The following is a 17,189-nucleotide window of genomic DNA, read 5'->3' as shown; positions in this document are numbered from 1 at the left end:
GCAGTGTTTGCGATCGTCGCCGGCGTCCTCGTCTTTGGCTCCGGGACGTCGGACAAGGCGTCGGACAAGTCGGCGGCGACAGCGCCCGAAACGCCGGCGCCAACACCGACGCCGACGCCGGCACCAACCGCGGTCCTCGAGTCGATCGAGCTCACCGAAGACGTCCATAGCAACGGCGTCGGCAACGGCCAAGACGTGCCGTGGAAGCGAGCGCGCTACTACTTTGTCAACAACTGCAGCATGCCGCTGCATATTTACCAGAAACCGGTCGACGTCAAGCGCTGGGGCTTCTGCGACCTCGACGTGGGCCGGTATGGATGTGCGTCCAACGAGACGGGCACGAGCTACCACACGCCCACCGCAGGCTTTGACCAAGCCACACGTACGGATGCGACTGGATTTTGGATATGGATTATTATTCCATGCGAAATAGTGTTTGAGGTCACGGTCATGGAGACAGGCCGCGTCGCGTACGACATTAGCATCATTCCTCCAGGGGTACATCTCTCTCTTGTGCGCACTTGGATCTTATTTCCGTCGTGTAGTGCGACCACAACGTCGGCCTGGACAACTGCAAAAAGCACAGCGGCAAAGTCGGCTTCAATCTGCCCATGCGCGTCGTGCCACTCAACGCCAAGTGCGATGTGATCACGTGCTTGGCCGACGGCTGCGAAGAAGCGTACTTGTACCCTGCAGACAACACCAAGGTGCACACGTGTGTCGACGCCAGCGCAACGTTCCAGGTCACGTTTTGTGCAGCATGAAAAACAATACATAGGCAGTAGAAGGTTAGGTGTAGATCGATTTAGTGGCCCAAGATAGTTGGATATTTTGCATCATTTCCCGAACACCGTCGCGCTACAGGCTCACTGGACAACGCAAAATGCCGAATAGTTGAAACCATACAATGAGTCGAAACAAACACTGTTGGCGCTCGAATATTGACGGTTGTGTTGCTGCTGGGCAGTCCCACGTGCACCACGATAAGGGATCGAGCATCGATCTCAAAAATGCACAACCTCGAATTCAACCCTCAAAGATTGAGTTTAAAATGTGACAAGATCTGAGCCACAAACGACATGGACTTGATCCTTATGCATGCCATCCTCGGCGATCGAATCACCGGATGCTGCAGCTTTGTCGCGGCCGTTTTCGTAGAGGTATTGGTTACTGTGCACCCCAGTCGCACCGGATCCATACGGAGCATCCATACTGCGGCGCCATCATAAGACCGAGGTATACAAGCACGCCACTAATCAGTTCTGTGTGGATGGCCGTCCACGCTGTCTCAACGCCTCTTGATGCAAGCCAGCATCTCATCGTGTTGCTTTACGCGAGGGATTCCTGTGGTGGCACCAGTTGTGTGTCGTTATCGTTTCTGCGCAGAAGCGGTATGCATGGAGATTCCTCGACATGATCGTCGGTTGTGGTGAAAAGGACCCTATCATAGTGTAGGTCGCTCGTCGAACCCAGTGACGGCCCGTGTTGCAACGGACGCATCTCTTTCAGTGACGTGTATCAACCGCCGAATCAAGAAGGCAGATCGATCTCTGCGCGACGCTGCCTATTTCCAGACACGCGTCTCGCCATTTTTCCATGAGCCGACTCGTGGTGCTCACGCCCGAGTCGTCGCCGGCGCGCCTTTCGACCGACTCCATTGCGCTCTTAGCGTCGCCGCCGCGCCGATCTAGTGGCCGATGGCGACTCCTGCATCTCTCTACACAAGGCACAGCGGCGTCGAGAAGCATTGACTCCAGCCGACACGACGAGCTCGACAAGGTCGACGACGGTGTCCACGCGCTCCGACGGAAGCGCAAATTGGTGCTGAGCTTGATCGCGTTGGCGCTGGTCATTGTCGCGATTTCTCTCGCTGTGATTTTCACGCAGGCCAACGGACGGTACACTTCGAACGGCGACGCAAAAAACAACTTTACCACAAATACGCTTGCGCCGGCGGCTGTCGAGTCGTCCACTTCGACCATCCCGCCGCAGACAAGCGGACCGGTTCTGGTCACGGCACCGCCGAGAAGTGAAACAAATGCCCCCTCTTCTCCAGCTAGCGTCATGGAGCCGGTGCCAGAAGCCTCCGCGACAACGACAGAGGCACCTCTTACCGTGTTGACGGGAACGATTGCAGCAACGACCTCTACACCAATTGTACCAACGACGGTGGCACCGACGACAGTCGCGCCAGCAACAGAACAAACACCAGCGCCAACACCAGCGCCAGTCTTCATGCCGGTAGATGCCGAAACTCCTTCTCCATCGTTAATCACTCGAGCAACTCCAATGCCCACACCGACGCTCACACCGACCCCAACACCAGTCCCCTCGACCGCCCCCACTACAGTCCCGACGTCGTCACTAACACCAGAGCCGACTGTTCGCCCGACTCCAGCTCCAACACCACCTCTGAGCCCACCGACGACGCCAGCACCGACTCCATCGCCTACCGCAGCACCGACTACGGCACTGCCTTCGACCCAAGCTCCAACGCCAACTGTGTCGCCTACGGTAGGCCCATCGTCGGCCCCAGGATCCATCCATTTCGTCAACAACTGCGGCGCCAGTATCAGCCTCTACTACACCTTTGTCACATCGAGCGGCAAAAGCGACTACGTCCAAACCGTGGGTGTCGGTGGCACGTTAGATGTCGTTGGCTCCTCGTTTCAGTCGTCGACGTTTCGAGTCGGGCCGAGTTCACAGGCCACTTGTGCGCCTTTGTGGATCTCTCAGTCTTGGCACTGACACTGTGATCCTCTAGTGCTCGAAGTCTCGCGCAATGGCGGCAAGACGTGGTACGACATCAGCGTCATTCCGCCGGGGGTACAGACAATAACCCGATTGATCGAGTTACTAGAATGTTTCTTGTGGCGCGTAGTGCGGCGATGGTCTGAGCTGGGACGCATGCAGTCGAGGCGGCACCGTCACGGGCTACAATGTGCCGCTGAGTGTGCGCCCGGCACGGGTTGTGTCGGAAGCCAGCTACAACTGCGTGGACGTCCAGTGTGCCTCGGAGCAGTGCCCAGACGCGTATCTCTTTCCGTCCGACAATGTCAAGACCAAGAGTTGCAGCATCGATGAGGTGCTCGTAGCGACGTGGTGCTAATGTCAAAGTCTGTCACTCGGCGTTTCTGTCCCGACCATGTCATTCAATGAAACCCATGAAGTACTAGGAGCCACTTGCATGATGATGTTGCCATTCCAGTTAAAAATCAGTTTCTTACAAAGCGATGAACACCAATGGGATGAGCATTCACGACGATGCACAAAAAGTGACGACGAGCGCTTCGTCTTGGTGACAACTCTTGGTGTGGTAATCGTCCTTTGGGAAAAGGTAGGCGTCCGCGCACCGCTCGGTTGCACAAACCAGGGGTGGGCAGTTGTACCCGTCCTCTGGGGCGAGACGCTGCGGCGCGACACCGATCGCAACGTTATAGCCTTTGACACTACCACCCTTGCTGCACGCTTCCCAGCTCATGCCATTGCCACACTACAGGACATCACGTGAGACGGGTGGAGCTGCAAGATTGCAGCGAGGTACCCCCGGTGGTATGGCGCTAATGTCATACCACACCTTGCCACCGCCGCGACTCGACTCAAACACTAGACAAAAATGATTCGATGAGATCACGATGGATGGCAGCTGTGACGGACGCGTTGCCTCTGGACTCCAGCCGGCACGAAAGGTCGACGACTGATATTGGTGGCCGTAGACGTCCCACGTCACGCTTCTCGAGAGCCACAGGGACGTTTCGACGCACGCGACGTGCTCGAAGCAGAGTGAGTAGACGATCTCAATGTCCTTTTCACATCGATTGACGATGCGCAAGCTTGCCTTGTTGGACGACGTGACTGGCGCCTCGGTCGGTGCAGGCGTTGGTGCCGGTGTTGGTGCCGGTGTTGGTGCCGGTGGTGGCGAAGGCGTGGCGACTGGTGTCGGCTCTGACGTGATCGTTGCCGATTCTGTTGGTGACGGAAAGAGTGTTGTGTTGGCGGGGGCAAGCGTTGGCGTGGTTGGCTCGGGCGTCCTTGTCGAGGTCGGTACGGGCGTCGGCACATCGGTACCGATCGGCACTAGCACGGAGGTTTCGTTCGTCGCAGTTGTCGACGGCCATGGCGTAAAACTTGCTTTCTGGTTTGCTTCGACAGGACTCGACGACGACAGCACGATTGCGATCGCAGCTCCGACGACGACAACGACGCCGAACAGAAGCACGAGCACCCGCTTGCGTCGCGTCTGTTTGAGCCGGTTCTCCAACTGGTTCGAGTCCTTCGGATCAACGACCATAACCGGCGACGCAAACTCCTCCGAGACGCGCCAGAGCACGATTTCCGAGGTCGTCGTTTCGCGCATGTATTGATGTCGCGGCACTTGTAAAAAGGCAAAGTGAGGCCACAATTACAAACGAGCGAAGGCAGCCCAAGATACTTTCGTCGACATCGGCTGGGTTCCACGAAGTGGTACGGAGGTCGCGCGGCGCGTCGACAGAGCCGTCGTCACACGTTGTCGTGTGCAGCAGTGCGTCGTTGCCGCGACATCGGAGTACATAGAACTTTTGGTCAGGTCACACGGCCGTAATTTCCGAAAACACAGCATCACGCTCGTTTGTACTCGTGAATACCGTGGGAGATGTATTGAGTACGTATGGAATTTGGTCAATTGACATTCGTCGTTGTGAGAAAGACATGGTCCTGATTATGGATCCGTTCGTTTTAAATTCATTTTAAAATAAGTGATTTTAAAATGATTTAAAAATGATTTTAAAATATGGCGATTGGATAGCGAATGTTCGAATTAGACATGCGTCGACAGCTTGGAAATGCCCTTGTCGTCAACGTTGGCTCACGCGACGGTGCTTCCCTCGAGGGACTGGTGCAAAACAACCTGCTCCAAGCACTCATCTGGCGTAAGAAGCAAATATAACGCATCTTCAACATCTTGACCGTCGGCTTGGATCGCAGTGGGTCGCCGGTCGACAAGGTTGAGCTCCTTGTCGTTGATGATTATCACATCCGCGTCGGGGTCAAACATCTTGGCCATGAAATGAGCGAATGGGTGACGCAGCTCGGGTCCGCCACGCTTGGCCACGTTGGCGTTGTGGGCCACAGCAACTTGCCGCTCAACCTTGCCGTTGCCGAGGCGGTTTCGAAGAGCCGTGTGCACATTAGCGCCGACCTTGTGGTTCCTCTCAACGCCTGCAGTCAAGGCAGGGCCGCAAAAGATCTTCACCATGCACGCTGAGAGTAGCGGGAACTTGTCGTCGCACCAAATCATCTTCGGGTGGAAGTGCGAGTGACCCGCGTTCTCCAGCATGAAGCGCTATTCGCGGAGAGCAAAAAGCATGTACTCGGCGAGAAGAGCGTCAAAGTACGAGCGCTCGACAATGGGTTCCGGGTGCAACCGAGCCAGCAGCACGATGGCACTGCGGCATTGCGCCTTGAGGTTACCCTGGCCAAGTTTGAGGGCTTCAACGCCGATGTTGGTCGCCACAGCAGTGCGCATCGAGTAGTAGAACGGGTCACATAAAAAGGCAAGCGCATGCATGGGTGAGTAGATGCGGGCCCACCGCCGCAGCAAGCACGCAAGAGCCGCGGCGCGTTCTTCACCGAGTCCATGGACCGTCGAGAGGTGGCAATAGACGAAGACAAAGGAAGCGTAAGCCGTGCTCATCGTAGCAGCGTCGCCTTCAAGTGCGCCGAGAGCCTTGAAGATGGCGTCCAAGAGCAAAAGAACGTCATCCAGGCCGCGCCAAAAGACACTGTCGACAAGCTTCTCGGGTGGGAGGCATCGGTCGCCGCGATATGGTTTGCGAACTGCCACTGCAGCCCCACAAAAAGAACGAAAAAAAACGAAAAAAAACGTTTTGAAATGATTTTTAAACGTTTATTTTATTTCATATAGAGACAAAACATTTAAAATCATTCGATACTGAAGACGGTCACCATAATAAGGCCACGCTCGGCTGCTCATATCCCTGTCCCAGGACGAGCCCCAGGACGTCTTATCATAATACACCCAAGTTGTCTATAATTTCTTACAACGTTGACGACAACGAAAACGCTACCTCTGGTGCTGACGGTCGGTCGTTTGGGTTGTACATCAAGCACTGTTTGGCGAGCTGACGGACCCACGCCGGACACGAGACGGTGAACGTCGGCTGGATCGACCCTGCGATGACGAGACCCACGATCGCAGTGTCCACATACGGCTTGTTCGTCGTCGGATTCATCGCGTTCGCATACGGAATCTCGTGCGTGTCCAGCTCCGACAGAATCATTCCTATGCCAGGAGAGAAGCATGATCAACCAGAATTGAGACTGTCCATAAGAACGTAGTACCCAGCGAGAAGATGTCGGCAGCAACTGTGTAGTGGTCGTCTTTCAGAATCTCGGGCGCCATCCACCGGTACGTGCCAACGCTCATGGTCATGGTCTCCTGAAAGTCTTCTTTTGAGACGCCGAAATCACTCACTTTGGCGCCCTTGGTCGTGTCCAGCAAAATGTTGCGCGACTTGAGGTCGCGGTGGATGATGTTCATCGAGTGCATGTACACAAGGGCGTCCACCACATCTCGGAGGACTCGGAGCTTCCAGGTCCAGTCCAAGCGACCATGGGACGCCAAGTGGGCTTTGAGGTCGCCGAGGTCCATGAGCTCGAGGACGGCGGCGAGGTCACGAGGTCGAGTCCACGCAACACCGTGCAAAGCGACGATCTGCGGGCACTGGAACCTAGTAATGTCGTCCGGAGTGAGAATGACTAGGGTCTGTGTAGGGTGGGGGTAGGGTACGTACCGGTTCATGAGCTCGAGTTCGGCGATGAAGCTGCGAATGTCTTCGACGCTGCCGCGATTCGGAAGGAGCCGCTTGATGGCAACGGCCCGGCCACGAAGCGAACCGCGCCAGATCTCGCCGAATGCGCCTTCGCTGAGCTTACTTCGGTAGATGAGGTCGCGGCTCGGAATTCGGATCGGTTCGAACGCATCGAGCTCGGTGGCGAGTCCATCTGAGGGCTCGGACCACTCTACTCATCCGATGATTAAACATTCGCTTGGTCGATGGATAATAGACATATTGTGTACCTCGTCGGCGCCGGTGCTTGTAGAAGACGCCGAGGATCGCGCAGAGTGCGATAGCGGCGGCAACAAATATCCACGTGATATCTACGCGGTTGACTTGAGTGATACGAGTGTTCCTATTTTGGACGGACTTGATGTGGTCTCAGTCGTTTTAGCTTTGGGCGACGACGACATGACACAGGCTGACCAGCTGCAGCGGGTATCGACCGACCAGAGCGGCTTGAGCGCGCCATTTTCGACGGCACCACAGAGAGAGCTGGGAACGACGCCGGAGATGGTCGCAGCATCCAGCGCCTCGGTGTTGGACAGCGTTGGCGTCAGGCGACGCAGTGCCAAGTACGTAGTTTCGTCCATGACCCAGTCAGCCAGCGCAGTCGCCGTCGCGCCGCTACATGGGACCATAAGCTCTATGGCACATGGAGGTCGGACGCACACGTATTCGATGGCGTTGGTCAGTTTGACGTTCTTGATGGTCTGTAGCGCACTGTTGCCGCTGAGCTCCCTAGGCGTAACGTCGCGACATCGTAGCGAGAGCACATTTTGTACAAAGAGTTGAGGGCTGGCCACGTCATGTCTTGGATTGACGTCAGGGCATTGCCTCGAAGATCGCTACGTAATTGATGGATACGTACACTATTTGCGTGAGGACGAGGATGTACAGAGAGCTCAATGATGCTGTCCGTAGCTTGGAGATATCTTGGATGTGATTGCTACTCAGTCGTCTACGAGCACATTGCACAAACCTTTACTTAGTCTTTGACAGGCCTGCATGGGGTACAGCGTGCGAAGGCTCGGCGGCAGGTTCGGTGGCAACGCGCTCAGTTCGTTGTCAACAAGAGACCTATGTACAGATCAGAGCATTCAGACTTTATGCGAAGCGTTGAAGGCGGTGTACAAGGTCTCGAGGTTGGTGGGCCACTTGATCTCTGGCGATAGCGACCGCAGCTTGCACCGGTGCACGGCTCTAGCCTCATGAGAGCACGCTTCCATCATTACGTCGTGTACATGGTGGGGCGATTGAGCCGCGAGCTGCTACTCGATTGGCAAAGCGTTAGGAATGGATGCTACACGAGGCGACACTCCACGTACTTGAGCGTCGCTGGGAAGAGGAGTGTGCCGAGATCGAGGTACCCGCCGGCGCAGTCGACACCACTAAAAGCACACGCATCACGCAATGTTGCAGTGGAATCGCACATATAGCTACAGCGTCGCGTTAGGGTAGTTGGCGAGGTTGCCGACTGCGGCGAACGAGTAGTAGGGCACGAGTGGCGCAGTCAGGTCTGCTGCCAGTGTTGACAGCAGCGTTTTGCCGTCGTCGCTGACGAGGCGGCACTTCTTGTTCAGCAAGCAGACGGGCGACCTTGGCGGGCAGTTGTCGTCGGCCGCGAGGATGATCGCGTCGTCGGCAATTGCCAGCGCATTGTACGGGCAGCGGGTCATGGCACGTTGCCTTGTGCCCACGACCTTGCCAGCTCGCAGCGGTTGGCTTGACACCCATACGTAATCACCGTGAAGTAGTGTATGTGTCACACTCTAAATATAGTGTTAGCATATAAATCGTGTTAATATCAAAAGGAGGATTCTTGAATTGGTGTAATAAAGCACGTGTGTTTTACACGTGAAAAACACAAGGCAGTGGTGCAATGTGGCAGTTGCGCTCCGGCTGCTACGATGCGCCAGCGCTTCTTGAGCTTCCTGGCGTCGACCGAGCCGGCGCCCAAGCCGCGCGGCGCCCACCTGCGGGCGCCGTCGGCGTCGCTCGCGGCCAGCGCGACCATGAGCCGCAACCAGGTCGTGATCAAGGCGACGCCAGTCGGGCCCGCCGAGGCCCACTACACGCAGTACACGATCATCTGCTCGCAGCCAGGGACGTACCAATGGTGGGTCGCGTTCCGACGCTACTCGGAGTTTGTGACGTTCCGCAAGCAGTGCCATAAGACGCTCAAGGTCGTCCAGAAGAGCGACCACGCACAGGCGCTGGCGCCTTTCATCGACGCGCTCTCGGCGCTCGCGCGCTGCCCGTTCCCACCCAAGCACTTTATCGTTGACGACGCTACGATCCTTGCCGAGCGAAAGGCCGGCTTGGCCACCTTTGTGGAGCACGTGCTCTCGAGCTACGACGACGCCAGCCGGCTCGTGACGCTGCTCGGTGTGGCCCAGCGCGTCCTCGTCGATGCGTGGCTGCGCCTCGCGACCGCCTTCTTGGTCGTGCCACCGGATGCGCGCACGTCGCGCCGCCGCCATACGACGCTCTGCGCTGCGGACGCCGTCTGCTCGATCTGCCTCGGAAGCATCGATGACAAGGGCGACGATGACCGGCGCAGCGCCGGCGCCGTGTTTGAGACCAAGTGCCACCACCACTACCACCGCAAGTGCATCTTGCCGTGGCTCGCCAAGACGCAGACGTGCCCTATGTGTCGCCACCGCGTCGTCTCGGGGCGCTGGTACTGACCGCTATTTGAATTGCTTTTGTGTATTTAATCGGCTACTGTCGCTGCACGTGGGTGGTGGCGTACAACATCGCGCTGCCGGGCATTGATGTCCCGATGTCTCCATCGACACGGGGCTAATCAAGGCCCCAAACACGACTCTACATACGGGCAATCTGTCTAGCCAGTGCATTAAAGGGTTGCAGTGTGCTACTACTGTACTACAGTGGATATGACGGGCGATAGCTACGGGCGATGGCATAGCCAGCAAGGTGGACCCTTAAAACAACCCACGAGGCTGCGATGGTACTTTGGTTTACTGAAGCGTGACGCCCAGGTCAGCCTTGGCCCAAACCCGCTAAAGCATCAACCAACAAGGTTTGAGCCAAAGCCCCTATTTACGTCGGAGGCTGCCTCGATCTGCATGCGTATTTAATTGTTGCGAGAGGGATATGGAAAGAGAAGAAGAAGACGATGGGCATGTCGTTCTGTTGTTGCCATAGCTTGTTGCTATGGCGGGCAGCAAGACACACGTACAATGTACGCACGTACGTTGTTCTCGGTTGATACCTCGTCGTTCCTTCTCCAGGACCCTCCGCGTGCGACGTCGTGTTTCGTGCAAGTTCCATTCGAGTAGTTCTGACTCCGTCTCGCCATGAACCATGAACAGCTGCAATCAACGAGGACGAAAACAGGCAGAGATGCTATGCCGAAGCACGATCAAGAGGATCCTGTGGTCACAGAAGGCAGAGGTGTGGTGTATAGCACCAGACGACGATGCATCAGACGACGCTTGTAAGTGCAATCTGGGAACGGCCATGCATCGTTCTCGGAAGGAGCGCGAACGGTTGAAGGACCAGAAGAATGCAATGCAATATCATGGCGTTGAGCGGCACCGCACCATGCTACCAACGCATTGATGTGGCGTCACCATGGCGACAACCGTGACGACCGGCAAAGCAGCTCCATGGTTGCGGCTGCATGGTGCCTCCTGCTGACCATTACCGCCTCCAAGATACTTTGGACCATGCGGTCGGGCAACAAAATTCGAATATCAGCGCAGTTTCTGGCTTTCTCCATCACATGTTTTGGCACTTCAAAATACTCCAAAATGGAGTTTCGCCAGATTTTTAAAACTTTGGCGCCAATCTTTGGCGCCAAGCCCTCGCGTTGGTGCGTCTGAGTGTTCACCTTGCAGGTGGGAAACACGTCATGCAGCGACTATCTAATATGTGTTTGTACCCAGCATCCCGCCCAACCCCAGTTGCGGCGGACCGTCGTGTCAACAAATCGTGATAGAAACGATCCCCGATACAATAACATCAAACAAGTGCTGTTGTGCCGAGGCTTTGGCGGCGAAGACACGCCCCAGCCCTGCCTCACGCGCACCCGTTGCGAGCAAAGCGACGTAGGACGCACCGCCTTGTCTACACCACGTTCAACCACGACGACGACGCCCCTGATGACGTGGCCGAGCGCACGAGGACCGTGGATATGGCCTTGTCTGTGTCTGAAGACTATAGCAATAACACTACGCAACCAGACCGTAGCTCCGTTGAAGAGCGCATGAAATGGCACTGCAGGGGCCGAGCGCAGCGTGCTGACCAGACGCACAATCGGATCCAAAACGTGTGGTTGGTGATTTATTCTGGACGCATGCGTGGTGAATATTGGTACAATTGTGCGATGGATACCGGTAGTATGTGCACAAGATCGCTAAAAACGCAGCACGTTCACGTCTCTTTGACACGCAATTTGTCATTTCTATGCGTGGGCACCAACTCTGTGGCGCATCTTCTCTGATGCTTCAAGCTTTCCGTGATGGACCACGTGGGCACGCCCACTTCGCTTGGCGCCTCGAAGAAAAGCAAAGCTGTCTGCAGGTGCCCTCTGTCGAGTTTCATTGGCTCGCAAGACGCCACCCATACCGGCGATTCTTGAGGTAGTCGGTGCCAACTGCGCTGCCTGAGATAACGTCGCTTGCACTGTAGAGACAATCGCCATGCATTTTGCTTTGCATCGATCACTCTCTCCACTGGTTTTAAAATGGTCAGCAATGGACTGCTGACACACGACACCTGCAAGTCGAGGCAAGAGGTCAGCGGCCGTCTGTCTCGCACGTCCAGCGCTGGTGCACCTTGGACGAACGCGTCTCGGAGGCAAGGTTGAAGCTGGCTGGTTTTCTGGTCCCGTGCACCTGCGTTTCTTCAACCTGCAACTTCGAAAAATGCGAAGTTCGAAGCCAATAAGCCAATCCAGATTGCACTACGTCATTCTCACACTTGCCTACCACCGCCGATGAAGCAACCGTCGCTACTCTCGTCGCTCTTCGCGGGCCTCGACCAGCCCTTCCGCGCGCACCTCAAAGCGCCGAGGTCGGCCTACGTGCACATCCACGCAGAGATCGTGGCCACGTCGCCCAAGTCGAGCTACACACAGTACACGATCGAGCTCACCAACCCGATCACCAACTCGTGGCGCCGTGTCACCAAGCGCTACTCCGAGTGCTACCGCTTCCGCAAGTCGCTCATGCGCATGTACTACTCGATCCGCCGGGATGCCGAGATGGCGCCGCTCGCCGAGCTGCTCCAGCGTCTCTGCCTCACGCCGTTCCCTAAGCGGTACTTTGAGTCGGACGATGCGTTCGTGCGCATGGAGCGGACGCAAGGCCTCACGCTTTTCTTCGACATGCTCTTCTCGCTCTGGAAGGACGGCCTCCGCCTCATCACGCAGACCGAGGTGCACTGCATCCTCGCGAAATGGACGTTCATTGAGGCGATGCTGGAAGCGTTCCTTGACCAGAGTCTGCATCACAAGGCGCCGACCAACCTCGACGACACCTGCGCCATTTGCCTCGGCGACTTTGAAGATACGGTGTTTCAGCTGCGCTGCGGGCACTGCTTCCACCGCGACTGCGCGCTCCATTGGCTCGTCGAACACGCCACGTGCCCCCTCTGCCGCCAGACCTGCAACGCCGGCGACGTCCATAGCGCGTCGGCCATGCAGCCGCTCCTCCGCACCACGTCGACGATCGCCGCGCCCGCTGCTCGCCATCACATGCCGTCCCGCGCCGTCTCGTGCATAGCGTTCTAGGATGGAGATTGCACATCCTTATTTATACAAACGATCCGTTCCTCTTCGCACGCTCCTTCTCTTGACCGCTGCGTATCATCGCCCGTTACACGTCTTGCCTTGCATCGAGTCCCTAGCCCCTTCCTCCGCCAGCTCCATGCGCCTTGGCGATCTTCCAGCAGGCGTTTGACAAGCGTCAAAAAAGGTCCAACAGTTATAACACCTAGCGTCATCTGGGATACTACTCGTGACAGCCTTGTTGACTCCGATGGGTGCGCATACACGAGCACTGCACAGAGCACAGTATCTGTACTCGACTGCGCTCGCGACGCCAGGCGTGGGACGTACCAGCGCGGTATCTATGCACCGTTCGTTTAAGCGTATTATAACACGCCATAACAACTACTAACTAATATCCTTGCAAACACAACCATCCGAAAACAACCGATTCCGATTTCGGTACAACAAGGACAGTCCTTTTTTCAAGACAAGACAAGGACCATTTCCCCTTTGTCTCGGTGACCTCAGACCGCCAGCATGCTCGAGCTCAGCTATGAGATGACCCTCCTCGTGACCTTCCTCGTGGGCATGCACGTCCTCGCGCTCGTACGCCCCATGGCCGCTTCCTCGATCCCGATGCTCACCCGCCATGTCCTAGGTCTTCTGGGCCTCGAGCGCGATCGCCGAGGGCAACGCCCGCAAGCGCCAGCTCGACGACAAGAAGCTGCGCTAGACATCTTCTCATGCATCATCATCTTTGTCATCATATACACATGCAATGCAACTCCTCTAGTCCTTGAAGAAGATGCGCGCGCCGTTGAGCGACCAGTTGAGCAAGTCAAACTCGCGGCGATGGAGCTCAATGCGCTTGGCCGTGAGCTGGAGCGTATGGACCTCTTCTTCGTCGTCAATGAGCTCGGCTGTCGTCTCCTTCTTGTTCTTGGCGGCCGCCTCCTGCTTGCGCGCGTCGCGCTCGGCCTGCTTGGCGTTGTACAAGGCTTCGTCCGCTTCGTACTTGCGCTCGACTTCTTCGAACCAATGGAGCGCGTCAAAGTCCTAGCAGCAGCATCCTCACACGTCCATGCAGCAAAGCATGGGATGTGTCTACCTCGCCTTGGTTGAGGACTGCAAGGAAGTAGGCGATGCCGATCGCAAAGCCATCGTCGGTAAAGTACGACTCGCGCCGGCGCGTGTTCTTGTACATGAGGTCCTTGGCCTGCACCGACGTCTCGATGAAGTTGATCGTGAGCGCGGGGATGATCTGGTAGAAGAGCGCGAGGTGCTTTTGCTCGTCGGGCGAGACGGCCTCTTGGAAGACTTGGACGAGCACCTTGAAGTAGTTGTTGTCCTCGCTGAAGTTCTTGGAGAGGTTGAAGAGCGCCGTGTCGAGGTTCGAAGCCGCGACCACCGTCTCGTGCGAGAGCACCGGGTCCTGGACCACGGGCGCAAACTCGAAGTTGCGCTGGTTGAGGTCCGGCACAAACTTGATCGCGTTGCTACACTCGCGTTGCCATCGACGGTCCGCCATATCGACGAGGATACCTGCAGTAGTTCATGCCCGCCGAGCGCACCATGCGCACGTACCCAAGCGCGTTGCCAATCTCGGTGATGAGGATGCGGTACTGGTCGAGGAAGGTGCGGCCCGCGTCCGAGACGCCGAGCTGGCGAATCTCTACCCAAGAAAAAAAAAGGTGAAAAAAACACGCCGGGATCGGGACTCGAACCCTTGTTGAACTCGAACGCGCGCGTGTACGGGTACTTGTGGTCGACGTCCGCGTCGTCCTTGTGGCTCTTGTACCAGCGCAGCTCGCGCTTGAGGAAGCTCTTGATGTAGTCGTCAAAGAGAAACTGCGAGAAGATGTCCATCTTCTTGCTCAGAAACTGGTACGTAAAGTTGACGGTCGTGTTCATGATGCCCATGCCGTGCGTGCGGATCGACGACGCAATGCTGTGGATCGAAATCCCGTTGAGGTGGCGCGACCCCTTGTCCGACCGGCGCTCGAGAAAGAACTGCTGGTTCAGATTGTAGTTGTACCTATAGTCGATGCCAGACTCGAGATTGTGCACGAGATTCTTTTGTACCGCGCGACAAAGATGTGGATGTTGCGCATGATCTGGAGAATGTCCAGACCTTGGTCCAACGACCCCATTGGGAGATGGTTCTCGGCCAGCTGGAGACCGTACTTGTCGTTGGCGAGCTGCCGCATTTCGCCATACCTAGTCTCGAGACTTCCGTCAAAGGAACTCCAAATGTCGAAAAACGCTCTACGTTTTCCAGTCGTGGAGCGCGACGGTCGTGAGGTTGTAGAACGTCGACTCGAGGTAGTGCGTCACACGGTCGCGCAAGTCGAGCTCCTTGCCCCAGAGACGCAGCGGGCGCAAGTCCATAAAGTAATGGAGCACCTAAAGCGATCCCATCTTGAAACAACCATCCATCGATACATACCTTGAAGTCGGTGTGCGTAAGCGGTTGGGGCTTGCATATGATCCAAATGCACCGAGTGAATGTGCAGGCGGAGGTCGTTCTCAATGTCCATGCAGAGCGGCGCGACCAGCTCCTCTTCCACGACGCCCTCGATGAACGTGGCGTACGCGTTGACGTACCCCGCCGTCTCGACCTCGTGCTGCGCGCCTTGGAGCGACTTCATCGCGTCCAGAAAGCCGCCGACCTGCATCATATCAATGTATCAATCAAAGGCAAGATGCATCGAAAGGCCGGAACATACGACGTATTGGAGGCGCGACGCTTGCTCGGGCATCGAGTAAATGTCTTGCACAAAGAGGTGGAGGAGCTCGCGGCTCCAGTACAAGAACGAGCAGTCGCACGCGACGCGGATCTTGCGTTGAAAGTCGCTCAGCACGTGCATCTTCCAGAGGTGCTTGAGCGCCTCGATGGGATTCACGGCCGGCGCGGCCGCCTTTTTCGCATCGCTGCCCGTCTCGACCACATCCGGGATGAGCGCAATCTGCAGCGCCAGCGACAACACATCCCTAGCATGACGCGGCGAGTCCAGGACCACACGCGAGGTACCGTCAGCCGCGTGTATGAGAAGGATTCGCCTAATGGCACGTCTTAGTCATGAAATGACGCAGTGACAGCGCCTACCCGAGTGCAAAAGCTCCTCGACGACCGAGACGGCCGCGAGCACATCGAGCTTGGTGTCGTCAAAGCGCTTGCTCGCTTCGAGACGCGCCTTGATGGGCCGGAAGAAGAGCGTGAGCGCATGCGCCACTTGGCTAGACCGACATATAACTATCAGTTATATACATGACAATAGTGTCTTCGTACCGCAGGACGAGCGCGGCGCTTTCGGCCAAAATCGGGTTCTTGCGCGCCATCATAAACTCGATCGCTTTCGTCATCTCGATACATTGATACAACGGCCGCACAATGCGCTTCGGCATCGGGATCTTGAGCAGCAAGTGCAATTGCACGAGCGTCTGCATCATGGTCTGCACGCGCCGCGCGAGAATGAGGCCCTTGACGATGAGGTTGCCACGAATCCTATTTGAAAATATCAAATGATCAACCGTCCATACACAAGAGGACGTACCCCAGGACGCGGGCCGTGTCCCCCGAGCCGCGGGTCGTCCACTGAAAGAACGACTCGAAGCGGACGAGCCACGCGCGGACTTCCATTTGCACGAAGTGCACGTCGTCCGCAAACGTCTCGTCCATGCGAACAAGGTACTGCCGGCGCGCCTCGAGCACGTCAATGGCTTGGGCGTTCTTGGCTTGGAGAGGCGCGTACTTGAGGAGGAACTCGGGAAGGCACCAGTTGAGGCGGCCACAGAGCACGACGATCGGCGCTTTGAGCTGGCAGCTCCAGAGCTTGTCGTAGAGCGCAGCGTCCGGGAGCACGTTGGGCGGCATGAGCTTGCGAAACATCACATACAAACCCGTCGTACCCACGAGCTGCGTGCGCTCGTACGTTTCCGCGGGCGTCCCGAGCGCCGCCTCGATCGACTGGATGCGCGTGCTGAGGCAGTGGAAAAACTCATCCAGAAACACGCGGTTGTTGCGCACGTCGATCGTCTTGGCCTGCGCAGCGTCCTCGTCCTCGTCCTCATCTTCGCTGTCTTCAAACGACAAGAGCGTCTCAAAGTCTTGCTCAATGCACGTCTGGAAGCACTTGGCCCCTACGGTGGCGCGAGTCAATACAATAATTGTACATGAATAATAGGAAAATATCGGAAAATAAAGGAAAAGAGAGGAAAAGAGGGGAAATGGCGTACCCATAAAGGTTTGATCGAGGTTGACGAGGAGCTGCTCAAAAGACTTGACCTTCTCGAGCGTCACGTTGTAGCGCGCGGGGTCGGCGCGCACATACTGCATCATGCGCTTGTACTTGTCCCAGGACGTGACAATGTTGGGGTTGTCCAGTACAATCATATCGAGCGTCATGAGGATCTAAAAAAATTAAAGTATAGACGGGAGCAAGGCTCGACATCGGTACCTCGAGGAGGTTGGCAAACGCGTCGAAGACAGACGTCAGATGCACGTGCTTGAACGTCGACTTCCAGAGCTTTGGTAGCTCTGGTACAGAGACGCGAGCTGGTGCACGAGGTTGATCGCAATCAAGCTGCAGCGATCGACAAAGTTGGAGATA

General features: G+C 56.5%; 9 protein-coding genes across 9 annotated transcripts in view; 4 read left to right on the top strand and 5 right to left on the bottom strand.

The window, feature by feature from the left end:
- Positions 1-57: 57 nt before the first annotated feature.
- On the top strand, positions 58-764 carry SPRG_15552 (hypothetical protein; the record flags this gene model as incomplete). Its single annotated transcript, XM_012354635.1, has 3 exons — positions 58-382; positions 434-498; positions 546-764. Coding segments are annotated over 3 exons (609 nt in total), but the record flags the coding sequence as incomplete, so codon positions are not given.
- Positions 765-1,596: 832 nt separating this feature from the next.
- On the top strand, positions 1,597-3,109 carry SPRG_15551 (hypothetical protein; the record flags this gene model as incomplete). Its single annotated transcript, XM_012354634.1, has 4 exons — positions 1,597-2,117; positions 2,282-2,514; positions 2,765-2,826; positions 2,882-3,109. 4 exons carry the CDS (start codon positions 1,597-1,599, stop codon positions 3,107-3,109), a joined length of 1,044 nt encoding a protein of 347 aa, XP_012210024.1.
- A 147-nt stretch (positions 3,110-3,256) lies between these two features.
- On the bottom strand, positions 3,257-4,357 carry SPRG_15550 (hypothetical protein; the record flags this gene model as incomplete). The annotated part of the gene is made up of 3 exons (XM_012354633.1): positions 3,257-3,493; positions 3,545-3,606; positions 3,658-4,357. 3 exons carry the CDS (start codon positions 4,355-4,357, stop codon positions 3,257-3,259), a joined length of 999 nt encoding a protein of 332 aa, XP_012210023.1.
- A 489-nt stretch (positions 4,358-4,846) lies between these two features.
- SPRG_15549 (hypothetical protein) lies at positions 4,847-5,278 on the bottom strand (the record flags this gene model as incomplete). Its single annotated transcript, XM_012354632.1, has 1 exon — positions 4,847-5,278. One exon carries the CDS (start codon positions 5,276-5,278, stop codon positions 4,847-4,849), a length of 432 nt encoding a protein of 143 aa, XP_012210022.1.
- A 760-nt stretch (positions 5,279-6,038) lies between these two features.
- SPRG_15548 (TKL protein kinase) lies at positions 6,039-7,005 on the bottom strand (the record flags this gene model as incomplete). Its single annotated transcript, XM_012354631.1, has 4 exons — positions 6,039-6,283; positions 6,343-6,731; positions 6,795-6,907; positions 6,937-7,005. The coding sequence occupies 4 exons, from the start codon at positions 7,003-7,005 to the stop codon at positions 6,039-6,041; spliced, it is 816 nt and encodes a 271-aa protein (XP_012210021.1).
- A 1,137-nt stretch (positions 7,006-8,142) lies between these two features.
- Positions 8,143-8,518, bottom strand: SPRG_15547 (hypothetical protein; the record flags this gene model as incomplete). Its single annotated transcript, XM_012354630.1, has 2 exons — positions 8,143-8,230; positions 8,283-8,518. 2 exons carry the CDS (start codon positions 8,516-8,518, stop codon positions 8,143-8,145), a joined length of 324 nt encoding a protein of 107 aa, XP_012210020.1.
- Positions 8,519-8,739: 221 nt separating this feature from the next.
- Positions 8,740-9,557, top strand: SPRG_15546 (hypothetical protein). The gene has a single exon (XM_012354629.1). It carries the CDS (start codon positions 8,750-8,752, stop codon positions 9,527-9,529), a length of 780 nt encoding a protein of 259 aa, XP_012210019.1. The 5' UTR covers positions 8,740-8,749; the 3' UTR covers positions 9,530-9,557.
- Positions 9,558-11,805: 2,248 nt separating this feature from the next.
- SPRG_15545 (hypothetical protein) lies at positions 11,806-12,600 on the top strand (the record flags this gene model as incomplete). The annotated part of the gene is made up of 1 exon (XM_012354628.1): positions 11,806-12,600. The coding sequence occupies one exon, from the start codon at positions 11,806-11,808 to the stop codon at positions 12,598-12,600; it is 795 nt and encodes a 264-aa protein (XP_012210018.1).
- Positions 12,601-13,368: 768 nt separating this feature from the next.
- SPRG_21586 (hypothetical protein) overlaps positions 13,369-17,189 on the bottom strand; it is a gene marked incomplete at both ends in the record, with an annotated part of 4,902 nt that continues 1,081 nt past the window's right edge. The window contains 13 exons of the mRNA XM_012354627.1: positions 13,369-13,635; positions 13,688-14,075; positions 14,122-14,251; positions 14,304-14,614; positions 14,662-14,796; positions 14,849-14,982; positions 15,009-15,248; positions 15,306-15,545; positions 15,669-15,816; positions 15,869-16,084; positions 16,134-16,719; positions 16,816-16,990; positions 17,037-17,105. Of these exons, the coding sequence (XP_012210017.1) occupies positions 13,369-13,635; positions 13,688-14,075; positions 14,122-14,251; positions 14,304-14,614; positions 14,662-14,796; positions 14,849-14,982; positions 15,009-15,248; positions 15,306-15,545; positions 15,669-15,816; positions 15,869-16,084; positions 16,134-16,719; positions 16,816-16,990; positions 17,037-17,105 (3,039 nt within the window). The remainder of the gene's footprint in view (positions 13,636-13,687; positions 14,076-14,121; positions 14,252-14,303; positions 14,615-14,661; positions 14,797-14,848; positions 14,983-15,008; positions 15,249-15,305; positions 15,546-15,668; positions 15,817-15,868; positions 16,085-16,133; positions 16,720-16,815; positions 16,991-17,036; positions 17,106-17,189) is intronic.

The sequence above is a fragment of the Saprolegnia parasitica genome (assembly GCF_000151545.1).
Source record: "Saprolegnia parasitica CBS 223.65 unplaced genomic scaffold supercont2.172, whole genome shotgun sequence".
NCBI classification, from domain to species: domain Eukaryota; phylum Oomycota; class Saprolegniomycetes; order Saprolegniales; family Saprolegniaceae; genus Saprolegnia; species Saprolegnia parasitica.
Note: the sequence above shows the minus strand (reverse complement) of the source record. Positions and strands in the feature narration are given on the sequence as shown.

Coding starts and splice junctions, on each gene's coding strand:
- SPRG_15546 (XM_012354629.1), top strand. CDS start 8,750: ATGCGCCAGCGCTTCTTGAGCTTCCTGGCGTCGACCGAGCCGGCGCCC.